At 39.3% G+C, this 25,196-nt stretch overlaps 1 protein-coding gene across 1 annotated transcript; it reads left to right on the top strand.

The window, feature by feature from the left end:
• The first annotated feature begins 2,048 nt into the window (after nucleotides 1–2,048).
• LOC150017797 (olfactory receptor 5AK3-like) lies at nucleotides 2,049–2,978 on the top strand. The gene has a single exon (XM_090267527.1). It carries the CDS (start codon nucleotides 2,049–2,051, stop codon nucleotides 2,976–2,978), a length of 930 nt encoding a protein of 309 aa, XP_090123653.1.
• The last annotated feature ends 22,218 nt before the right edge of the window (nucleotides 2,979–25,196 follow it).

The raw sequence follows: 25,196 nt of genomic DNA, 5'->3' as shown, positions 1-25,196 counted from the left end.
TGTAATATTATGGTCTCTACATAGATAATATCTTTATTCCTTGCCTTTTTCAAATCCTGGGAAAGGGAGAGAATAGCTATTTACTAGAAACTCCTCTGAGGTCCAGCAATCATTTCTTTTGTACATGGATGGGTTTGATTATGTTAATGCATCTACATTCACAAGTGACATTGATTTCAATTTTCTTTCCTCAAATTGTACTTACTTTGTTGTCAAGTTTACATTAGCTTCATGAAATGAGTTGTGAATGTCTTTTTTGCCAGTTATGAAAAAATATTGCATGTTAGATCTAGTTGTTCCATAAATGTTTGGAAAAACATGCCTATAACACAGTTGGGCTAAGTATTTGTGTGAGTAAATTTTAAAATAACAAATCAAATCACTTAATGGTTTAAAAATATTTGAATGTTTTGCACACACACAGACACATACACACTGACTACTCTCTCTATGAGGTTAGTCTGTTTTCTTTCTCAAAAAAAATAAATATTGAGAAACACAGTAACATTTTTCAAATTATGTGCATGGTGTAAAATATTTTGGGAGCGACAAATACGAGTGCCAGCACTCCATTATAATAAGAAAAAGAATTTTATTATTGCTTTTTATTCTCCTAGGGTAATGAACTAAGGAAAGGAATAAACTTTATTCAATTATTTTTTCAAAATAACAAACAATAAAGCAAAAAATGATGAATTGCTATTTCAGATTTAAGGATTTCAGCTCTATAAAGCATATTACATACAAAATTAACAGATGATAAAATGTGAGAAAGTCTTTCTCAAGTGAACAGCTAACAAGAAATTCAAATCTGGAATAAAGATTCAAATCTGAGACAAAGAACACCTTAAAAGCAACTTAATAGAAACATTGGCCAAAAATGCGGACAGGTAATTAACAGAAAAATAGAACCTCAAGATTCTTTAGAAGAATATTAGATAATGATCAGGTTCACTTGCAATTAAGGGGGGAAGCATATAAAAATGAGATAGCACTATACAACAATATTCCTAGCCAAAAATAATTAGAAAAATGCTCAGAGGAATTTAGGAGGTGGGACCCGTGCCCCCGACCCCCAGCAATGTACAATTAGTAGGAGTTGATACTGGCACATACATTCTGGAAAGTGGTCGGGAAATCTTAGTTAAGTTAAATGTGTGCCTACCTCCAGACTCAAAAATTTTGTCCCTAGGAATATGCTGTAGAAAATATTTTTAAACTGAGTTATTTGCAGTGGAGAGAAGTTGTAGGCAATCCTCTATCCCTCACTAAGGAAGCACATAAATAAATTATGATGGATGGACATCACAGAACATGATAGTCAATGTGTGGTCCATGGACAAGCACTAGTCCTTGGACTCTGTTTCCACTCTGTGATGAATAACTACAGAAAATGAGCTTGGACATTTAAAACTGTTACAGAATTTTAACAATGCAGAGATCTTTTTGCAGCTTTTTACAAAAGATTGGTCCACAGCAGATAGAAAATGTTAAAAAGCAAATGATTCTTTACCATAAATATTTTGATAAACTCTTCCAGAAAGGACTACACGTCTCCTTGAGTCCTTAATTGCAGAAAAGAGTTACTAAGAAGGGGAAAAAGACAAAATGAGAATAGAGATAAGTTGAAACAAGATCATATAGAACTCAGTAGGTGTGTCAAGATTTTAGATGTAATGATTAGTATTTAGGATCATTGAGTTTTCTAATTAAAATACTGAGAGCATAAAAGAAAGAATAATTAAATAAAAGTATGCTATATAATTCCCAGTTGGTATATCTATGAAGTGCCAATCAATTTGCAACCTGAGAATATAACTACTGGCCCACGGCAATTTCTCCCAACTGTAGATAAAATTACCTAGGTAGGTGTCAAGGCTCAGTCTTTAAATATAAGTCAATTGTGTCATAGAAAATATTCTCTGACACCCACAATGAAACCAAATATTATACCATTTCCAATTCCAGAACCCATTAAAAGATCACAATGATCTTAGCTTTCTCTGCTTTTCTTTCTGTGTACCTTTTCAGCTGACACTTTGTTAGTCATGGAACAAAACAATGGCACTCAGGTGACTGAATTCATTCTCCTGGGATTTGCTGGTCAACACAAGTCCTGGCACATCCTCTTCACAGCATTTCTGGTGATCTATGTGACCAGCCTGGTGGGTAATATTGGGATGATCCTACTCATCAAGATTGATTCCTGCCTTCACACCCCTATGTACTTTTTCCTCCAACACTTGGCATTTGTTGATTTCTGCTACACCTCTGCTATCACTCCCAAGATGTTGCAAAACTTTGTAGAAACAGAAAAATCCATCTCATTCGCAGGGTGTATGGTGCAATTACTAGTCTACGGTACTTTTGCAACAAGTGACTGCTATATCCTTGCTGCGATGGCAGTGGACCGTTATGTGGCCATCTGTAACCCACTCCGCTATCCAATAGTCATGACCCAGAGAGTCTGCATTCAATTCTTAGTTGGTTCATACCTGATCGGTTTCCTAAATGCCTCTGTAAATACAGGTCTTACTTTCTCACTGAACTTTTGCAAATCCAATAAAATTAACCACTTTTTCTGTGATGAACCCCCAATTCTTGCCCTCTCGTGCTACAACATTGATTTAAACATCATGATCCTAACAGTCTTTGTGGGGTTTAACCTGACATTCACAGTGTTGGTCGTCATCTTTTCCTACCTATATATTCTGGCTGCCATCCTGAAGACGTCTTCTGCTGCAGGGAGAAGAAAAGCCTTTGCCACATGTGCCTCCCACCTGACATCAGTCACCATTTTCTATGGGACTCTCTCTTACATGTATCTGCACCATGGGACCAATGAGTCTCAAGAGCAAGAAAAAATGGCTTCTGTGTTTTATGGCATCATGATCCCCATGTTAAATCCCCTCATCTACAGCCTGAGAAACCAGGATGTGAAAGAAGCCTTAAAAGGGATTGGAAAGACATGTTTCTAGTTTGATCCTCAATTTCTAATTTTCTGTGCTTGTAAACAACCAGACCAACAGGAATAACTTGTAAGAAATCAATATAAAGAAGTCAAACAACATGGAAAAGTGGCTCATTTTTACTAAGATTGAGCTGTAAATTAAAGTCACAATAAGATAACTACTTCCTATCCATGTGTCTGACAAAAACTGCAAAAGACTGATAACGCCTATTAATTGCTGTGATGTAAGGAAAATGATGCAGTCACGTATTGTTAATGGAAAACTGAAGTGCTACTTCACTTTAGAAGGAATCTGGCAATATCTTTTTAAAACAAAAATAGTCTTCAATCTAAGATTTCATCCTTGCAAATTAACCTATACAAATAAAAGTTCCAGTCCATAAGGACATATACTTAAGGATGCTTATTATAGCATTGTTAAGGAATACAAGACCAAAAAAAGTGAATAGTCCTCAATAGGAAAATAAATCTGTATTGTTTTCAGTCTAACATCTGTATCTCTTGCTGCATAACAAATCTCCACAAATTCAGGGGCTTAAAAATTACACACAATTATTATCTTACAGTTTTATGGGTCAAGAATCGAGACACTGCTAAGTCGCAGCCTCTGAAATGCTGTAACCAAGGTGTCAACCAGGACAGGAACTCATCTGGAGGCCCAACAGGGGATGGGCTTGTTTCCAGATGCCTTCATATTATTAGAAGAGTTCACCTCCTTGCAGTTGTAGGGACTGACGCCCCCTGCCTTCTTGCTGGCTGTCAGCCAAGGGCTGCTCCCAGCTCTTAGAGGTGACCCACAATTCTTTGACACATGGCCCTCTCCATAATGCCCCTCATAACATGGTAGCTTACTTTATCAAAGCCAGAAAGCTACATATTGCTATTCATACATATACCACAATCCCTGGCTGGTTTGGCTCAGTGGATTGAGCGTCGGCCTGCGAGCTAAGTGTCGCTGGTTCGATCTTCCAGCCAGGGCACATCAGAGAAGGAAAACTCTGACTCCAAAAAACCTCCGCTGCCTTGCGGCATACCTCTTCAGGGGAAAGGCTAAGGGAGTAAACCCCAACAGAAAATCCGGAGCCGGAGTCCCTAAGGCGGTTCGACGTTGTAGTCAACACCGGCAACTCCTGCGGTGCACCTGAAGCCAAGCTGTATTGACTCCGTCTTTCCCTTGGACCCTTCAGCTGCGAAGAGAGGGGGGGTCTGCTGCATGGGCAACAGCAGACCCTCCATATCACCCTGCCCAGGCTCTGTAGCTTCAGCGTCATCGCAAGATGTCGATTCAACACGGGAGGAGACAGATACCGTGTCACTCCCGAGTCGGACTGCACAGCCATTCTCGGCGGTGCAGATAGACTCTTAAGAAGCTACACCATCGTCTCTCGAGACGGACGGCTGCCGACGACGACGACGACGACATATACCACATGAACAACGCCTTTCATAAGCCCACATCTTACTAGAACGGCAAATGTCACTCTCTCCCTCAACTTTTTCTAGCTCAACGCTTGTTTCCCACTAACTTTCTACCCTTGGGAATAATTTCTTCTTCCACAGAAGACCCACAGCACTTCATTTGCATCAATAAATATTATGTATTATTTATCATTTCCTATCTAAATTATTTATTTACATAAAAGACCTTCATCATTATCCATAAAGCTTTTGAGATACATTGCTTTCTATGACCTTTTATCATCTGGTGTAGAGCCTTAGACACAGCAGGTATTCTATAAATATTTAATGAATAAATGAATAATGACAAAAAACAATAATATAGACAGTTTTCCCAACTGCAGATTTTGTGAGTATGTAGCCTATACTAGTGGTATCTAAATACCAATCTGTGGACAACAGCATGCGAATGACCCAGAAAAGGGGTTTTTTTAAGTGAAAATAACTATAGCCCAGTCCTGGAGATGTTGATTCAGGGATATTAGGTGGAGCCTAATATCTACAGGATCTGTATATGAAGAATGTTTCTTTAATTGCACGTGCCAATGGAAAGTAGGATTTAAGAGTACAAGATTTAGAATCTTTTAGAATTTGGTTTATGCTCCAATCAACCCTGCCACTCATCAGCAGCGTCCCTTTGTAAGTAATTAAGCTTTCAAACCTTGTTTCTCATCATAATACATGTGTCATGAGATTTTTAATTTGTTTTTTAATAGTAGATAGATAAGACAGTGAATAGAAATCATAGTACCTGGCACTATTAAGCTCTCAAAAAATGTTAATAGTTATTGTCATTCACAAGGCTTATGTCAACATGGGTGTGACTGACTTTGTAAGAATGTCCTCACCACACACATGTGCACGCACATGCACACACAGTCAGTAAGAAGTCTTCCAAGGTTTGCAACATAAAAAATTTCTTCTCTGGGAATCTCTTCTCTTCTTTAGCAGAAAATTAGCTAATAAATCTTGTTTTCTTTGAGCCGGTGTCAGCACATAAGGTCACAGGTACTCCAGGGAACAGGTACTAATCCCATAGACCTTAGCTATACACTCTTCTCATAGAGAAACCATTCAGTGGGCAATCAGTCTTCACTAGCCCGGGAAGAAAATCTAAAGGTAACACTCCTGTATATAAAGCAAATTGCATTTTGCCTATTCAACTTAGCATTCATTATTCCAGCATATGAGGACCACTGTAAAGTCTATAGAATTAGAACCAATATGCCAGCATAATTAACTCCAGGGCCTGGTAGAGTCATCTTCTCTTCAGCAAAATAAAAATATAAATGGAGAGAGGAAATTATTGGTAGTATAAAGAAGTTATAAAAAGGCCCAGGAGGTGAGGGCTGACATATCAACCATAGTGCTCTCAACTGGACATAAACAACCTTTATAGAATATAAGCAATAATTAGACAAGGCCACCCCATGACCGACGTGGAACAAGACAGAGCAAAGACCACTCTGTGAGGATGTCTGGAACAAAACAGAGACAAAGACTCTTTGCAACAAACAAACAAACAAAAAAAGCTAAAATTAGTACATACTCCTTTATCCACTTTATTTTTCTCCCCTTTGAGGTACAAATTACCCAAATATCCAGTCACTGAAATTCTGATAGCACTCAAAACAGAACTTGCCTTCACTTCCTAAATTATCTTAAAATCAGCCATCACAAGCCTAAGTCCTAGAAGAGGCCTTACCAAGTCCCTCTTACCCAACACTCTGGTCTCTCTGAGGTGTGGTCTCCCTCACTGAAGCACATGGAAGAGCCTAACTTTGTTTAACTATATAGGTGCTCCTGGTGCTCATCAGCTATTGAGCACTGATGGTGTAAATTGTGTCAAAGACATCTATTACCTCTCAGGAACCTTACTTGTTTTTGTTATTCACTTTTTCATTGAAAAAATTAAAATGTGTCCCTTGTCTTTTCAATACAGCTGTTTTTAACATTAAAAAAAGAGATTATCTATGTTCCTTAGTCCTACTCCTCACCTTGTTTGCCATATATCCTTCCCTATCATGTTTTCTTAACATAAACACATACACACATACACAATTTTTAAACTTAAAAATCAGTTTACACCACATGTTTTGTGCAAAACCCTTTACTCATTTAACTGTGTTATTAACATTTTCTTTAAGAATTCTAGAAATCTATCTCATCATTTTTAGATGCGTCATGGAAATACAAACTATAGATTAACTCTGACTTATTTTAACATTACCCAATGTATATTCAAAAATTCAGCATTGCCTAGAATTCTCCGTGTTAAGGTAAAATTTTCCAAGTCTCATTTCATCAAAGGTAAAACCGAGGTTGAAGGAAGTTACATTTCTTGCCCAAGATGACATAACTATTTTAAAATGGTAGTTCCAAGATTCAAATCTAGATCTAACTTCAAAGCATATCTATTTTTCATTGCTGGTAGTATAAAATAAAGCTTCAAGGTGACTTCCTTGGATATAGTATAATTTAGACAACTTCAAAACTCTTGCACTATTTATCCAATTAAAAATCTATTCCAGGACATCTACTTTTTGCCAAGAAAGTGGAACCAGATTTGAATGTATCCTCCTGCCTGAAACAAGAAAAAAATGGACAAAATATATGAAATACTAGTTTGTAAAACACTGCACTGTACACCATACAATAAAGGACAATGATTGCTGAGAGTCAAGAAATAGAATTTCTCTAGTTTTCTGGATTTTAAAAAGTTCCAAACTGCCATGCAGAGAATGAGAGAGTACTGAAGACAATAGTAGTACAATTTCTAAAAGAAATGGAGATTAAAATCTGGAGAGACCAAAGCAACTAGAGTTTGCACAACTGAATCCCGAAGAAAGGGTATAGTGCTGAGAGAAAACCCCAAGATCTTCAGAGGAACCCCCGCAACTATTTATCTGAGTCCTGATCTGTGCATGTACATGAAGAAGCTAAGAAAGAAAATACTAACAAGACTATGAATAACATGTTTAATGATCACGTAAGGCTGAGCACAGTGCCTGTTCTCACCAGCCAGAACAAAAAACGTTAAGATTCCTAATGATGCTTTGGGCAGCACACACAGAGAAGACTTGCCTCAGTAGTGGGAACTAATTAACGCTGGGCTGAACTCTGCTCCAGTTACAAATAAAAAATCTACAAAGCAAGACTCAAAAGGATCAGTTTCTAAGCAACTTAACTGTGTGTACTCCAGAACAAAGCACAAGGGTAGTTATAAGAATACAAAAATATCTAGCACCAAACACGGTAACATCCATAATACCTGGCCTCCCGCCGGAAGTACCACACCTGCAAAAAGCAAGAAAACATGACAATAATGAGAAGAAAAATCAATGGTCAAAACCAGCCAAGAACTGCCAAAGATGCCATAATTAGCAACCAAAAACATTAAACAATTATTGTAACTATGCTTCATATGTTCAAAAACGGTAAGTAGAGATTTGAAAGCTAAGACAACTACAGTGTTTGATGTCAATAAATTGTCCTGGGTGAGATTAACCACAGATTAGATATTCCAAAAGAAGTGGTTAGCAATCTTGAAGACACAGCAATAGGAACTGTCCAAAACAAGAGAAAGGCGAATCAAAAAGATTAACGCAGTGCACGAGTGGGCTGTGAAGTAACTTCAGGAAGGCTTGTGTATGTGGAATTGGAGTCCCTGAAAAACAGGAGAAACAAGGTTGATCTAAACTTTTTTGAAAAATAATGCTGAAATTTTGTAAATAGGGTGAAACTATAAACCCACAGATTCAAGAATCACAAGAAACTCCAAGCAAAAAAAAACACAAAACACAAAAACTACGCCAAGCTACATCATAATCAAATTGCTCAAAACAGAAATAAAGGAAAAATCTTAAGTGCATCCAGAGGAAAAAGACACATTGTGAATAGCAGAAGAAAAGTAAGAATATAAACATATTGATTGTCAGAAGCAATGGAATAAAGAGACAATGAACTACCACCTTAAAATTCTTAAAGGAATAATGCTTTTATAATGGACCAAATAATTTTATATTCATCCTTAATATACACATATACAGATACACACATGCAATGAATTCTTCTGACTTTGCAATGTACTTGAAAATTACCTATATAATATTAAATTACTTCTCACCTTTTATTTAAGGTATTGTCCAGGTGACTTATTTCAGAATTATTAAAGAAAAATTAAGATTAGATAATTTACAGTTTTCTCATTTTCCCATCCTGCCTAAAACAAATCCAGTGATCTTTGCATACTGTCTTGCTCTCTTCTCCACTCAATTCAAAACTGCTTGAAAAAAAGAGGCCAAATTTTATTCACTTATATTACAAACTCACTTCAAGGAATTATCTTGCATGAAGTTTCACTCGAAGTAAGGTTGTCTCTTATTTTATTGCTGAAAGGTTACTCGACTGTGGATATCTCCATATCAAGGAATTTGAAAGATTCTGCGGTGCCAATAATAAGAGATGACTTCGTTTGTATTCTTCCCCATATACCAACGTCATATTCTGACTCTATCTTCAAGATAATCAGCCCTAAGATTATTGATGGTGAAAGAAATTAGATCTCTAATGATTTACCAAATGAACATATTGTCTTCTTATTTAATGGCAACTTCTTAAGCTACCCATAAACATCCTAAAGCTACTGGTCAGGGTCACATAGGAAGGAGGTTATGAGTGTGGTCACATTCAGAAGCTTCGCATTTTCTAGCACATGAAAATTTAAATTACTATAAAAATAATAAATATTTCCAAATAGTCCCAGGTTTGCACTTCACCAGTTCCCAGAACTATTCAACCTGTTTCTGATGTGAGTACAACTCCTTTCCCTAGAATGTTCTCATTATCTCTTTTGATGTTTTTTGCCTGTTACAAGGTGAACTTTCTTTCCTTATGAAGACTCTTTCTTCCTTCAATAAAAGTAATATCTGTACTGAAAACTGTAAGAATTTATGACAACTTTTTTTAAATATTTTTTTTCTGGTAGGAGACACAGGGATCAAAGTAATTTTAAGGATACCTTCTGAGGTGTATTTCTTCATTTATTTATTTCCTACACTGGTCCCAGGATACTGTGGGCTCTCTAAATGCAATTTTTAAACATTTTATTCAAGAAATCTCAATCCATAGTACAAAGCCGTTTTTATTCAGATGTCAATCTATAGAAGTGCTTTTGTTGAAAGACCCATTTAATAAGCAAACATAAGCTTTCTATTTGAGGCAAATTATTCTGCAGAACTTCACCATAGGTTACCAGAAATTGAGATAGCTTCAGTCTATCCTAGCATCATAATACAGTGACTTATAAAAGAATGAAAAATAAGAGATGTACCTCCTTGATCCTAATGAGTTTTCACATTTTTCTGCTAGATAGTGAGCAGAAAAAGAAGCAGGAAAATTGGTAGAAAAATGGGACCTTTGCCCTAAGAACTGTAAAGAAAAACTGGAGAAAATTAAATGCTGGAAATAAATCTCTAGCAAAATAATTTGGTGGAAGAATCCTTGAGCCATAACAGCATCATTCCATGAATAAATGCCATCAGTGTCCTTTCATGTAAGAAAGTTTATGATAAGCCTGAAGAGAGAATCAGAATTATTATTAGCTGAGCATTAAGATAGAGAGGCTTTCTATGTGCCAGCATATAGAAAACACATTATTTCATCATTGAACCTTGACAAAATAATCCCCATTTTCAGGTTATGAAAAACTGATAATCCCTATTTTCACATTTTGTAACTCAAAGCAGTGAAACAGTCTGCTCACGCCACAGAAAAACCCATGGAACCAGGGTTTTAATTTAAGTTCCAGAGCCTGCACTCTTGACCAAAACAATCCACCTTTTTTTCCATTTTTTTTTTTTTTTTTTTTTACTTAAGGAAAATTAACTTAACTGAAAAATTTTTTTCTATGTTGCACATCACTTTACACCCACACTTTCTATTGAGGTATAATTTACCCAGAGAAAAATGAGCCATTTCCTTAGGTACACTTCTTAGTCATATCTCCAAGAGTTGGCATCCCATGAGTAGCCAGCTCAGAATTCACAGGATTTTTAACAGAGTCATTGTAAATACGTGGCCTACCTTTTCACTATCCTTCTGCAGGTTCAATATTATCAATCACTTTTTTTTTGTGGTGGACCCCCCAGTCCTTGAGATCAGCATGACACTGATGGCTTTCATGAAGTTTAATTTGAGTTCTGCATTGGTTATCATGTTTGGTCCTTGATTGTCAGATCCTTTTATGCACATATCCTGGCTGATATCCTGAAGATGTCCTCAAGGAGGAGAAAAGACTTCCCTGCTGTGGCACCATTCTTCTATAGGGCCTTCTGCATGTGTACTTTCAGCCTGATCCTAATAAGCCCAGGAGAATATGAATGTGACCTCCATGTTTTAAAGATTGGTGATTCACGTGTTGAAACCTTGATCTAAGTCCAAAATACAGGGGAGTCACAGATGCACTAATCATGATAGCAAATAAGTATTTGTAAACTGGATCTCATTTCCTACTAGACATAAAGAAATATCCAAGTGAAAGTTTTTACAAGCTGCTATTTGCCCAGAGCAATTTTTTCTAATAGCCACAAAAACAAGTTGAGCTTCTTAAATCCCTAAACTACATGAAAGGTTATCAAATTTTCACAGAAATGGATTTAGCAGGAGAGGCAACAGAGCATTTCTGCCTGATGAACAGGCCTCTCTTGCTAATGAATGCTCTTTATAAAAAGTATAAAAAATCAGCAATCAATATGCTACAGCAACATCATTCAAAGAGTATTGGAAAACCAACTAATGCAATATTAATCTCAGAGTAGCAACATTAACTTGCAAGAAAAGTTAGGTTAGAAAAGGGAGCTTCTTGTGCACTGCAAAAGTAGGCAAGAGTCCATACAAGCATGTGAGATAGACTGGAGCTGCGGGAAAGGGGCAACAAAAATAAGATAAAATATTGAGCAGAACTTCCAGGGATAGTCAGCAACACGAAACTCCCCAGATCCTGTGAGTATAAAGTAGTCATATTATCCCACAACCCAACAGTGCCCAGGTGCACTCTGCCAAGACCTGAAGTCATTAGGGACCCAGAGACAGAGGAGACAGCAGTCTGGCTAAGACGTTGGCAGCCACACCCAGCAGTGACCTGCTGCACTGAAGGCTTCCACCTGGTTCTGCCTTCTAACAGCAAAGTCAGCAGCATCCTGGCCAGTCCTGGACTAGCAAAACAGGGAAAGCTTCTCTCGCTTCAACATCACCATATCAGATAGATGTGTCGATGCAGAGAAGGGTCAGCAAAATTTGTCTTCCCAACATTTTCCAAAATGAACTCCAATGAACTTATTCTTAGAAGGATGCTCAACATGAAAAGGATTCCAAGGCCAAGTAGTGGTGAAATCCTAAGTTAATCAATATCAGGTTTGTTTGCCAATGGACTTCCCAAAAGAATATTATCTAGCAGTATGTCTTAAGATTCTCTAAGAGGGAAGGAGTGTAGAGCATTTCCCAAATGCGTTGGACCACAGGGCACTTTTTAATCTATGTACTTTTTCTTTATTGTCTTAACTCTAAAATGCATGTTTCTATCATGTTTTACTACTTCTGATGTTTGGGTTATCTTAAAACCCACATGTACATTTAACAAAGCAGTTAAGTTATAAAATTGATAGTGAATCTTTTGATATATACATATATCCAATATAATATAATAAATATATTTTAACAGCTTTAAAACTCATTCTCCCTGTAGTTCAGTTTTAAAAATATCTGTTTAATTTTTCAAAAAAAAAAAAAAAAGTAGGCTAAAAGAAGGTGAAGGGATTAGCCTAAGAATATGTTCATAAATGATGCATAACTCAGACACAAACAACAGTGTGGGGAAGATGGCCAGAGAAGAGGGGGCCAGAGATGGGTGGAGGCAGGCAGAGGAGGGGGAAATTGGGACATCTGTAATAGTGTCAACAATAAATTAATTGTTTAAAAGTCAGCTAAATGCTTTTATAAAAGTAACTAGAGAGAATAGACTATTGAAGTACTTATTAGAAAACATCATTTGAAGAATATCTTCAGCTCCAAACAGAATACCATATTTGTATATTTTAAAAATCAATATTATATTCAATCATTAACTCAAGTGCCTTGAGGAGTCCTAATAGAAAGCATGTTATTTACCATGGCTTAGTTATCCTGGATGTTAAATGTTTTATTTCTTTAAAAAGTATCCAATGATTCAGACTGTCTGTTTCACACAATGTACCTATTTTTGTAAATTCCTAGTCCTTAAAAACATTTATTATTGTCACTATTTACTCACTTTAATATGCGTCACCTTTCTCCCTCACCTAAGGGAAGTGAACCTTATAAACACTTTCTGGAACTGCAGTTCATATTTACTCAAAGAATAGAAGTGAATACCAGATGTGATCTATTTCAGTTCCAAAAACAGTTGGTCATTGCTACCCATCACCTCTCCCTGACCCTACCATCCCTAGCAGGATACCACTGATGGCTTTAAAAGAGCTAAAACGTTCGTATCTGTGTTAGTTTGCTAGGACTACTGTAACAGAATGCCACAAACTGGGTGGTTTAAACAATAAAAATGTATTGTTTCGCAACTCTGGAGGAACCCAGAGTTAGCATGTTCCAGGAGTTTTCAAAGTTAGCTTATTAAGGGTTCCTTCAGGGTAAGAGAGCTATCTCAGCAGGGCTTCTTCAGTCAGGAAGTCCATAATATAGTGTAGCCTTGCCTACCTGCCACCATTGTCCCCTACTACTCTCGTCATCAATATCAGAGACACTGGTTCAACCCAACAAAACATGGGAAAGTCTTCAAAGGCGCATGCTCTTGAACTTGACATCAACTGGTGAATATACCAGACAGGACCTCAAGATCTCCCAATAAATTAGAGTTGACTGACTGAGGAAGGACCCTCAACCTGGCTAGATTTCATATCAAGTGTTTCCCCTTTAACTCACATTAGAATCACCATTTCATTTCTTCAATTTATGCACCAGAGATAAGTAGAGTGTCCAAAATATACAAAGTACTTTTATATACGCCATTTTACATGACCCTCACAGAAACTCTGTGAGTCCCTCTGTGTCACTGTCCCCTTTTACAGATTAAGAAATTGATACTCAGGGTGGTCAAACGGCTTTCCAAATTCCTCAGCTAGAGAATCACAGGTCATGATGGGCATTTAGGTTTTTTGGATTCTTTTGTTTTCTTTCCACTAAAATCCATTGTATCTCTGATTCTCAACATCCACTTTTCAACTCTAGTATCTAGGATTATATTACATAAATCTTACTTGATTATCCCAACTAAGTTTTCAAACTTATTAGATATTTCCTAATCAATTTTCGGAAATTTGTTTCTTCAATGTGTGAGAAACGCTCACAATAAAAACCGGGACACAGGACTTGCGCAGCAAAGCGAGGCATTTATTCACAAGTCTGCAGAGCCGGGTGCACCCTCAGCCTGGAGAATGTGCGCACCAAGTAGACAAAGATGGCTGGTTTTATAGTCTTGGCTTCCCCACCCTGAAATTGCCAACGTAAAGTGAAATTGATTAGCTTCCTCTCGCCCTAAAGTGAGAGCGATCAGCTCCCCCTCCCTAACGCAATTAGCTCCCCCTCCCCTCTCCTCCTTCCCCGTTTCTCCATTACGGTTACTCCGGAGTTACAATTTAACACGATTATCTAAACGCCCCTATTGTGATTTGTAAATATGCTAATGCTGTCAACTTCCTTCTCAGAGATCCTCTAATTACATTTGCCCTTAAGACTCTTTAATTACACTTGTCCTTTGTTACTAATGACTTTCTACTGGTTTGGGAGTCACTATGTCCTTATTTCTTACAAATGAATGATTTTGGGATAAATGCTCAGTATCAGATTCTGAACTAAGTGGGGGCACAAAAATGTACAAGACAGACATGACTTCTTCCTTCGCAAAGCTTACAGTCCAGCATTAGTGGCACAACCACTCCAGAACTTAGCTGAAGATGCCAAAACCTTGGACCAAAGAGGATATGATTCCACTGTACTCAAAAATACAGAATAAGGGGTCTTTAACAAGGAAAATTAAAGGAAGTCAGAATTTAACTCCTGAAGTTCATTAGGAAGACTCCGGTGTTTGGAGAGATGATTCAAGAGGCTAAACCGTCTTTAAAGAGAACAATCTAACTTTTGTTTGCAACAATTAAGTAAGCGTGGGATGATTAGCTCATTTTATCTTCCCTTTTTAGCATGTGAAATTATCAGACTGAGCCAGATCTAAGAGCTTCTGGAGTCTCTGTTTTCACAACAACTTATTCAAAACAACAGTGAGAGCCAGAGTCGTCTGACTAATGCAGTTTAACTACTGTCTAAACTAGGAAACAGACCCCAGGCTATCAGTGTCTGGAGTCCTCATGCAGACTCATGTCTCTAAACCTCACAGGGTCTTCATGTTCTCATTTGGAACAGGGAGACTGTAATAACCTATCAAAAACAACTGTGAGGAGAATTCTTTGAGAAAATGTAGTAAAATGCATTATGAAAAAACTTTATATAAGCCTTCCTAGAGACCCTATCTTAACAATTTTTTAAGCTCTTAAGAGCTACCATCTTTAGAGCAATAAGGAATTTTTGTTGTCTGGTTTGAAGATTAAAATTTGCCTTTGCAAGAGTCTATTGTGTTGGAGGGGGCTCTTTAATTAGAACATTTAGTTTTGCAGGCTTTAGGTGAGTATTCATTCATTTGTTTGTTTTTGAGAGGAAGATCTGAGTAGGATTGCTCTAGGTTATTGATTCAAATAGCCACACCCTCTAAGGATTGAAGAGAATACTGAAAAAGTAATGACATACCACTTCCAAGATTAGCAAGATTAAATTTACAAAAAGTCTTAGTCTTTCTCTCTCTTTCTCTCTCTCTCTCTCTCTCTCTCTCTCACACACACACACACACACACACACACTCACACACACATTTCTCTCCTCTCCCCCCACTCTCTCTCTGAGGGAAGCCCCAGCTGCCATGTTGTGAGTTACACTGTAGAAAGATGCATGTGAAAAAGAACTAATGTCTCTGGTCAACAATCCTCAAGGAATCCTTTCAACAGCCACGTGAGAGAGCATAGAAGATCTTCCCCCAGTAGAACCTTGAGATAAGACCACAAACCTGGCTAACACCTAGATAGCAGCCTGTAAGAGACCCTGAGCCAGAGGCACTCAGCTAAGCTGCATCTGGATTCTTGACCCACAGAAACAGTGAGATAATAAATGTTCCTTATTTTAATACACTGAGTTTGGGGATGATTTGTTATACAGCAATAGAAAACTCATACATAACCAATTCCGCCTTTCAGAATCCTACATTATTTTGGAAAAAAGTTTTCCTTCTTGTTCTATATTTGTTCCTCACTCTACAAACCACTTTTTTGGTCCTTATTTATTCTTTAAAAGTCTACTATTTTTCAGACAATGTGCTGGTCTCAAGAATTAAGCTCAGAATTCAATAGTACCAATGAATTAAACTCCTCTCCAAAAAAACTGTATAGGTATCAAAATCTCAGGAAAATTTTCCCCATGAAAAATGTAGTCCCTAGGAAATTGTAATAAAATATTTTTATATTTTAATGTATAGATTTAATGTTAATATTTAAGACATATGTGTTTTATATGTTCTATATATAGTTTCCACATGATTCTACTTGCTGTCACATTAATTCAGATAAATATATATTTCATATTAATAAGTCTGGACTATGACAAGAGAAACAAAGTCTATTCAAAATCCTAAAATAGCTGATGAGTGAAAACTTCTTGTGAACCCAGCAGACTCCCAAGAGAATCACTTGGGGTCCTTAGCTGACATTTTTAACATCCTTTTCACCTATTCATCATGTTCTTCCGTAAGTCCCAGCATGACCATAACTGAAAAGCAAGGGGCCTAACCTTATAGAAAGGGTCCCCATGGTGACTCTTAACTCTTAAAGGTCATAGCTGCTCTTGGAAGAAGAGATACTATTGTCACAGACAGAGACTCTATTAATGATTCATCAGAGTCCTGTAAGGCTTCCTTCTGTGTCTGAATCCCTCACTGGTTTGGTAATAGACATTAGATCAGTTCCTTCAGCTTCCAAATTCCTAAAAACTAACCAATGGATTTTTAGTCAAAATAACACTAAATACATTTTGTGTATCTGTTAGCTAGATAGCTAGATGCAGTGGGAGTTGGGGAGAAGGGAAAGGCACAAAGATAATTAAAACACAGAGGTTTCCCCACAAGTTCGGAGTTCATACAGAGCTAAAGAAGGTTCAGCCATAGTGTGACAATCAATGACCTCAAAGAGCACCAGAGTCTTAATTCCAGCGGTGGCAGTGGGTACTGCATGTGCATAGACTGTTGCTTTCATCCTCTCAACCTCCATTTTCTCATCTGTACAGCAAAGAACTTGAACTAGACCAAGCTGTAGTAGGCAGAATCCTAGAGCGGCCTCTGAAGATTCCCATCCCTTGGGGTACGTGCCCATGAGTGTGTGTGGGGGGGGTGTGCATGTGATAAAATCTCACTCCCATGAGTAAGTTAGAAAAGGAAAAAGGAAAAGTATTTTTTAAGATGTAATTAAGGTCCCAAATTAGTTGATTTTTTTAGTTACTCAAACGAAAGATGATCAGACTTAATCACATGAAAGTCCTTAAAAGAACAGGTCCTTCTTGAAAAAAAAGATTCCCCTGCAAGCCCAGAAGAACACAGCTGCTAAGCAGTGGGGAGCCTGTGAGACAACCATGTGACAAGGTGAGTGGCTCCAATTGACAGCCAGCAAAAGAAAAAGAAAAAAAAAAAGGACCTCAGTCTTACTGCAAAGATTCAAATACTAACTCTGCCACTAACGAACTGTGAGATCTAAGGAAATTTACCATAGTCTTTGGAGCCTTAGTGTCCTCCAATAAAAACTGCGAAAGTCACACCCCCCTACAAGTTCTTGGGTGACTGAATGAGATAATATTGCTCATAGCAATGCCTAACAGACATCTGGTAATGAAAAGAAATACTAGAGGCGGGGCCTTTCCTGCGGCATGAGAAGCACCCTGGACCAGAAGTCAGGAGATGGAGACAGTCCACGGGCTGGAGCCGGACTGCCTTGGTCATAATCCCAGCTCCACATTTATAAATTGCATAAGGTGCTTGCATTTTACAAATGATGTGAACTTTAAAGTTACTTAAACATTCCATGTCTTGGTTTCCTTTCCTGTAAAATGACAATGATAGTAATAGTACCCGATTCAGTGATGTCAATGGGTATGAAATACTTAGGACAGTGTCAGACATACAGCTTGCACTCAAGGAATGTTAGCTATTATCATCGCTAGTCATTTATCCAACACACATTTGTTGAGAATACATGTTCCAGGAGCAATACTAGGTGCTAGAATTGCATAGATGTATCTATGTTGGTCTCTTCCATGGAGGAGCTCAACACAAACAGATAAATCGATTTTTAATTGCAAAATGAGATCGTAATTACAGTAAAAGAAGAGTGAACAAATGCCATAGGAGCCCAGAAGAGGGAGCTTAACGTTGAAAGAATGAGGAAAGACTTCACCAAAGAGGGAACACTTCACCTGCACCCAACATTGATAAGCTATTTAAACAAAACACCAATAGAATCAGGGAGGTGGGTAAAGCAACAGAAAAAAATTTTAAAGCCATATCTTAGAAACATTGTTCTGAGTGAAAAAAATAAGAATGAGCTTTACAATGCTATATAATTTTTGTAATATAAATATTTGTACACAAAATGACAGCCTACATTTTGCAAAAACACATACCCCCCTCAAAAAAAAAAAAAAAATGCTCGTGAAACGCACTGAATGGAAATGAGGAATCAGGATTTAAAAGCATAAATAAAATGTAAAGGGATAAAGAAAGCAAGATCATGGACACCTAAGGATGCTAATGTGGCATGCGCTAAAAACCAGAAAGCAGGAGAGGAAAGAAGGGCGAGAAGAAAGGAGGTGGGAGGAGCAAAGAGATGAAATACAGAACATGTGAGGATTTGCCGGTGATGTATTGCACCTAACATTCTGAAAGAGTCTGATCGCTGCTAGTGGAATAAGCCATCGGATTATTTCATCTGAATTCTCAAAAGTAAAGGCAGCATACGTATGCGCGCGCGCACACACACAAACACACACACACACCACACACAAGTTTAAATGTGGAGAGGATCACAGGCCCACCAGGGCTATCAGGAAAGTGGGTGATTCAGGCCTGTTCCAGCCTTCCTGGCTCTCTCAGGCAATTAGAAATAAGTGCCTCTTCCCCTGGACAAACACAGGCAGCAGGCATTCAGCTCAGCAAGCAGAGGAGAAAGCTGGATCTTAGCTCCACATCAGGGCACCCTTGTGCAGGATGCAACTGCACGACCCTTAAAGGGGCCTGGCAGAGGTTGTTCCTTTTCATCAGACCCCCAGAAAAAAAACTGAAAAGCCCAAAAACTAGGCACAAAGTGAGGAAATAAAGGCACAGAAGATGCGGGCGGCAAAAGCATCCCCTATTGGCAAACCCAAGAGCACGGAGCCTCAGAGTGGGCAAGGTGCCAACCTCAGCCTTGGGCATCAGAGCATTCCCTAGGCTGGGGAAAGGCCATCTCTTGCAAACTGAGATGACATTTTGTCATCTTCAAATGGGATGCCTACCGTGCCGCTCTATGAATGTCCAGGTCACCACATGACTCTTCAGCCTTAAATTGCTTACCTTCTAGCCAAGGCAATTTGACCCAAATGCTGCCATTCTTTCTCGGGCCTAAGATCTTCATGAAGAAATTTTACCCTGTGTTTTAAACTTTGAAGAGCAGGTGGATAGTAATATATAGCAAAGGGTCAAGACGGTAATGGAGCGGGGTATGGAGGGATTAATGGGCCCAGCAAGCAACTTTAAGTGCTAAAAACCAAATCAGAATCAAACTCACCAAGAAGGAAACACAATGCTGAGTTCAGCATAGTGGCTATTGCTCAAATTCACCCCCACCCCAACTTGCTCTGTCCCAAGAAAAGATTAGGTGTCAAGTTTGAAAGAACCATTTTATCTTTTTTTCCTCTCTACCACATTCTTAGCTTCTTCCTCATCCCTGCCCTAGGACAATTAAGATCATCTTATTATAGTCTTTGTCCCTGTTCATGTCAGTCACCCCAGGAAGCCCAGAACTCCCAGCTCATCCCCTATGCACTAATCATCATGCCTTTGTGGCTCTATCACATTTGCTGAACTCATCTTCCACCCTTCACCTCTTGAAATCATTTCACTCTGACTCTGGAACTCAAGGTCCCTCATCAGTTAATGTCTCTGTATTCTCAAGTTTTTCTCATAAGGTTCTCTTCACCTTCTTGCTTCAACTAAAAACTGGTTCTCCCTTGAGGGCCCTGCCATTTTCTCAATGATAGCTATCTTCTCTTCTATTTCACATACCAGCAGAGCTGAGTTGGGGTAAATAGCCTCCTTACTGTTTCACTGATGCTTCAAAATAATTCTTCCCTCCTTCCTCACCAAAAAAAGGAAAGCTTTGACTCTCATATCATGAAATGATACCTACACTACTCCTTTTATATTGCAGTCACTTGCCCCAGTCACTACTCAATCCCTGAAGATGTCAGCTCCTGTATCACTATCATTCTCCCCAACACAACACCTGCTATAGGTCTTATAGGCCAATATCCCCATAGAAAATTCTTTCTCATATTCTGGCCCCACAGTATTTTGACCTCCTCTCCACCACAGTCTTGCCCTTTCCTGGTCCCGCTTCAGGCCTATTATTACCAATAATTGCAACTCTTGCATCACCACAAAATCACACGTTCCACTCTCCAACCATTATCTTCAGAGCCCCAACCTTAGCAATTCTTTGACCACACCTGAGCCTTCGATTTGTTTTGCAACCACTTCCTCACTGTCTCTCATGTCTCATTCCCTCCTTATCCTCAATGGTCAGTCATTATTGACGTCTTGCATACACCTTCCATTCCATTGTCCTTCTGTTGCTTTGTCGTATTTAGCTGACTAAGTCAGAGTGGTGGTCTCCATTCAGCTAACAGAAAAACGTACTACCACGCTGGTTGGCCTCACTTTATCCTCTCATTATTGCCCAATCTTCAATTGTTGTCTGTCCACCATGCTGTATTTCCTTAGCCCAGCCACTCTCTTGGACAACTATGGCATCCCATCTCTTCTCTCCTTAAACCGCTAACACTGTTGTTTCATCCTCACTCAGAGCTAACAAATTTGGTTATTTCACATAGAAAAGTAAAAAGAACTCCCACACCTTTTCTTCACCATGTCTACCCACCTGCCTGACTCTGTGCCCCTGTACTCCTATCATCCCGCCCACACCTATGCTCCTATGTAAGACCAACCCCTCTGTACACCAAATGTTATTTCCTTTTGCCTAATCGAGGACAGTGCTCTTCCAAATTTACCCTCTCTTTCTTGCATCTTCAGCTTCCTCTTTTCTACTGAATTGTTCTCATCAGCACACAAATATGGTAATTTTTCTCCCAATATTAATATTAATTCCCAAGAGGAATTAATAAAATCCTCTTGGTTTTATTTCTTCTCTTCTCTTTACAGCAAAAGGTATTGAAAGAGTTGTCTAAACACACTATGTAAATTCTCCACTCCCATTCTCTCTTAAATCCACCCCACTGAGACTTTTGTTAAAACTGCTTTTCTCAAGGTCATCAATTACATGGCTAATTCCACTGGCCTACCCTTGTCCTGATCTTGCGTCACCTTTCATTAGCGCTTAACACAGTTGATACTGTCTTGTCCCTCAAACACTCTTCATTTGGCCACTAGAGCTCTACACTTGCCAGATTTTTCCTCTGATCTCCCTAGCTACTCTTTCTCAACCTCTGTTGCTAGTTCTTCATTTTCTATCTTCCTCCTTCACAGAAGGAAACTTGCTATTACTTGCTGTATATTTCTGTTGCATTAAACTGTGACTTTGATGCCAGTGAAGACTCTTTTCTGTTTCCTTTAGTATCATCTTTCTGGAGCCTAGAATGGTGTCTAGTACACAATGCCCATGCCCGTCCGTCTCGAGAGATGATGGTGTAGCTTCTTAAGAGTCTATCTGCACCGCCGAGAATGGCTGTGCAGTCCGACTCGGGAGTGACATGGTATCTGTCTCCTCCCGTGTTGAATCGACATCTTGCGATGACGCTGGAGTGTCCTCTCCAGTGAAGCTGAAGCTACAGAGCCTGGGCAGGGTGATATGGAGGGTCTGCTGTTGCCCATGCAGCAGACCCCCCCTCTCTTCGCAGCTGAAGGGTCCAAGGGAAAGACGGAGTCAATACAGCTTGGCTTCAGGTGCGCCGCAGGAGTTGCCGGTGTTGACTACAACGTCAAACCGCCTTAGGGACTCCGGCTCCGGATTTTCTGTCGGGGTTTACTCCCTTAGCCTTTCCCCTGAAGAGGTATGCCGCAAGGCAGCGGAGGTTTTTTGGAGTCAGAGTTTTCCTTCTCTGATGTGCCCTGACTGGAACATCGAACCAGCGACACTTAGCTCGCAGGCCGACGCTCAATCCACTGAGCCAAACCAGCCAGGAAACTAGTACACAATAGGAACTTAAATAAATGAGTGAATGAGTGAGTCTCCAGGAAGTTTAGTAATTTCTTCCAAATTACAAATTTAACAGCAAATAAGCATCAAAGCCAGAGATCAAGTCTCATTTCAGGACCCTTGTGTTTTCATGATGATGACCTACCAAGTCAGGATGGGAAACTATCCATCCCTGTTTAGAGGAGTCCACCCAAAGTTCCCATTCTTCCTGACTTCTCATAAAATATTCATAATCCCATGAAATAAGCTTTCCCAGTGCCCCTGCTGGGACTTCCCACTCATCTCTAATTTAGTGATTCCAAACAAACAGGACAGAAAAGGAGCTTCTTCCCTATAAATAAAGAACCAAGTAAACAGCTTCCTAAATTTCAAGTTGCAATTATCAGTTCCAGAGAGCAGAGGGATATTAGATGAACCGAGACAGCCATTATCAGACCTGCTGCTAGTAATAAGCCCACTGAGAAGACTATGCCTTAACTCAAAGGGCCACTGGGAAATAAAGGTCCATTCATGAATATTGAACTTGATATAACCTTCTCCTTCAGAGCACAGTTACCTAGAAAGTTGGTGTTCTGATTGGCCTGGCAACATTGTGCTCTAACTAATAAAAAGTACAGATTTGCAAGCACTATATTGCATGCAAGGAACTCTCTTCTGTTGAGAAATAATTGTAAAAACAAAAATAAGAAAATAATACCCTTTGCTGAACCTTATGACGTGTTGAACTTGAATTTGTTGAGCTTTACAATCAGCGTGTCATTTGATCCTTACAGCAGCTCTGCAACATTGGATAACATCTACACTATGACCGAGAGAGCTGGGATAGGTCATCTTCCTAAAGCCCTCGAAGGAATAACTATCGCAGTGGAAATTCCAGTCCAAGTCCCTCTGACTCTGAAGCTGGAGTCCTTAACTAATGTGTCAGACCATCTTCAGTTTAGAGGACTAAGAAGTTAAGAAGGACTAAGATTCAGATTTGCCCCCTCTTTCTAGGAGCTGAGATTTTTTTTAAGAGAAAAATGAAAAAACATCTAACTCTGGTTTTTAAAAACTGGTCGTCACTGGAGCGATAGATGTTAGTTTATAAGAAATGTATTCTGACATCCTGTATGTATAAGGTATTCTAATTATGTTTGAATTATAGGTAAGGTTTAAAAGTTGGACATGAGGCAAAGGAAATTTTAAGGGGAAGAGATTTTCCATGAAAAAAGACAAAATCTTGAGTCAACTGAAGCAGCAACCTTTATAAGTACAGGAGTATGGCACTACGTTAGCATCCCCGCTCTCCAGAAGCTACTATAATGTACCCCAACAGGAGGACTCACACACTAAACCCCCACACATCATCTGTTTGGACTTGTTAAAGGAATGAAGAAGGTGCCTGCCCCTAAAGTTCTCCTCCATTTGGCCTGAAGACCTCCATTTCATTGCTCTACTATCTGAACTCCTTCCAGACAGGTAGCAAATGGGTTAACAACCTGCTTCTGAAAGTCAAAACTCCTAGGAAACTTACAAGCTATATATCACACCTCATTCTATATTGATTTATTCCCTGTGGCTTCCTCCTAACCTAGCTAAGAGCTATTCTCCGATGCACAGAGTATTGATGGGGAGGAAAGAGGGGGAAGGAATAGGAAGCAGTAATTCTAGAACCCGGTGTAGACCCCAAGGGGCAGGTCTGAGTACAGTCCTGAGGCTCAGCTGCCAGGCAGTTACAGGAAAAGAGAAGGCAAATGGTATGGGGAAGAAATCACTACAAGGGACAGAAACCCAACTCACACTGGCCTAAGCAAATTAGGGAATTGATTAAACGAAGTCCAGGCAGGTTTGTGCCGTGGCTAAACCTGAAGGCTTTGTCACCAAATGGCCTGATCCGTGCTCATATCCTTATTCACTGTAGACATGTCACTTAACTCCTCTGGGCTTTACTTCCCCTGTCTGAGTAAGGAAAAGTGTGCTGACAATAATCACGGGTTCGACTGAGCATTCTGGGTTGAATTGTGCCCTCCAAAAGAAATATATATATATTGAAGTTCTTAACCTCTAATACCTCCAATTTTCTTTATTTGGAAATAAGATCTTTTCAAATGAAATTTGTTAAAACGAGATCACACTGGAGTAGAGTTGGCCTTAGTCAAACCTAACTGCTATCCTTACAATAAGGGGGGAGGACACGCAGACACAAAAGGGCCATGTGGTGACAGAGGCAGAAAGTGAAATGCTGCAGCTCCAAACCAAGGAATCCCCAGGGCTACCAAACTCTGTAAGAGGCAAGAAGGGTCCTTCTCTAAAATTTCAGAGGGACTGGATTAGTTTGCTTGAATAGACAGGGCGACTAAAACAACAGAAATTAGCCTTTTCACGGGTCTGGAGGCTAGAAGGTCCAAGTCAAAGTCCGAAAGAGTTGGTTTCTAGTGATGGCTCTCTTCCTGGCTTGCCGATGGCCACCTTTTCATTGTGTCTTCTTATGGTGGAGAGAAAGAGATCTCTTGTGTCTCTTCTTATAAAGTGACTAATTCTATCAAATGAGGACCCAACCCGATGACCTTATTCAACTTAATTACTTCCTTCTAGGACCTATCTCCAAATAGTCACAGGCTCTAACACATAAATTTGAGGAAGGTGTGGAGCGGACACAATTCAGTTCAGAATGGGAACCATGGCCCTGCAAACATCTTGAATTTGAACCCCAAGTCTCCAGAACTAAGAGGCAACACATTTCCTATATTTCTGTTATTTTAAACAGTTTGTAGAACTTTATTATGGCAGTTCCAGGAAACTAAATACAATATGTGAAATGCTTACACTCATACCTGACTCACCTCTGTAGTGGTGCCTGGGAACTCCAGCCTTACCTGCTATGAGCTTAGTAGCCCCAGGGGGGAAGAAACACATCTCTTTTCCAATAGTTCCAGCAATAGGACTGAAGCTCATCGGCCTGCATGAGGTCACAGGTCCCATGCTGAGACAATCGCAGCAGCCAGAGGGATGTGGTACTTTGGCCAGACATGCCCACCCTGCAGCCAGGACTGGAGTCAACTCTGTTTACAGCACCTGAACCAAGAAGGGAAGTGGGTGGTTTGGGAAAGGAAAATCAGACTGCTCGTACCCAAACGGGGACCAAAATGCTGAGGAGGCATAAACAACACACAAGCATTCCATGGGAT

Source organism: Furipterus horrens, unplaced genomic scaffold (genome assembly GCF_987537825.1).
Source record: "Furipterus horrens unplaced genomic scaffold, mFurHor1.1.pri manual_scaffold_2, whole genome shotgun sequence".
Taxonomy (NCBI): Eukaryota; Metazoa; Chordata; class Mammalia; order Chiroptera; family Furipteridae; genus Furipterus; species Furipterus horrens.
The sequence above is the reverse complement of the archived record's forward strand: the minus strand, read 5'-3'. Positions and strand labels throughout refer to the sequence as shown.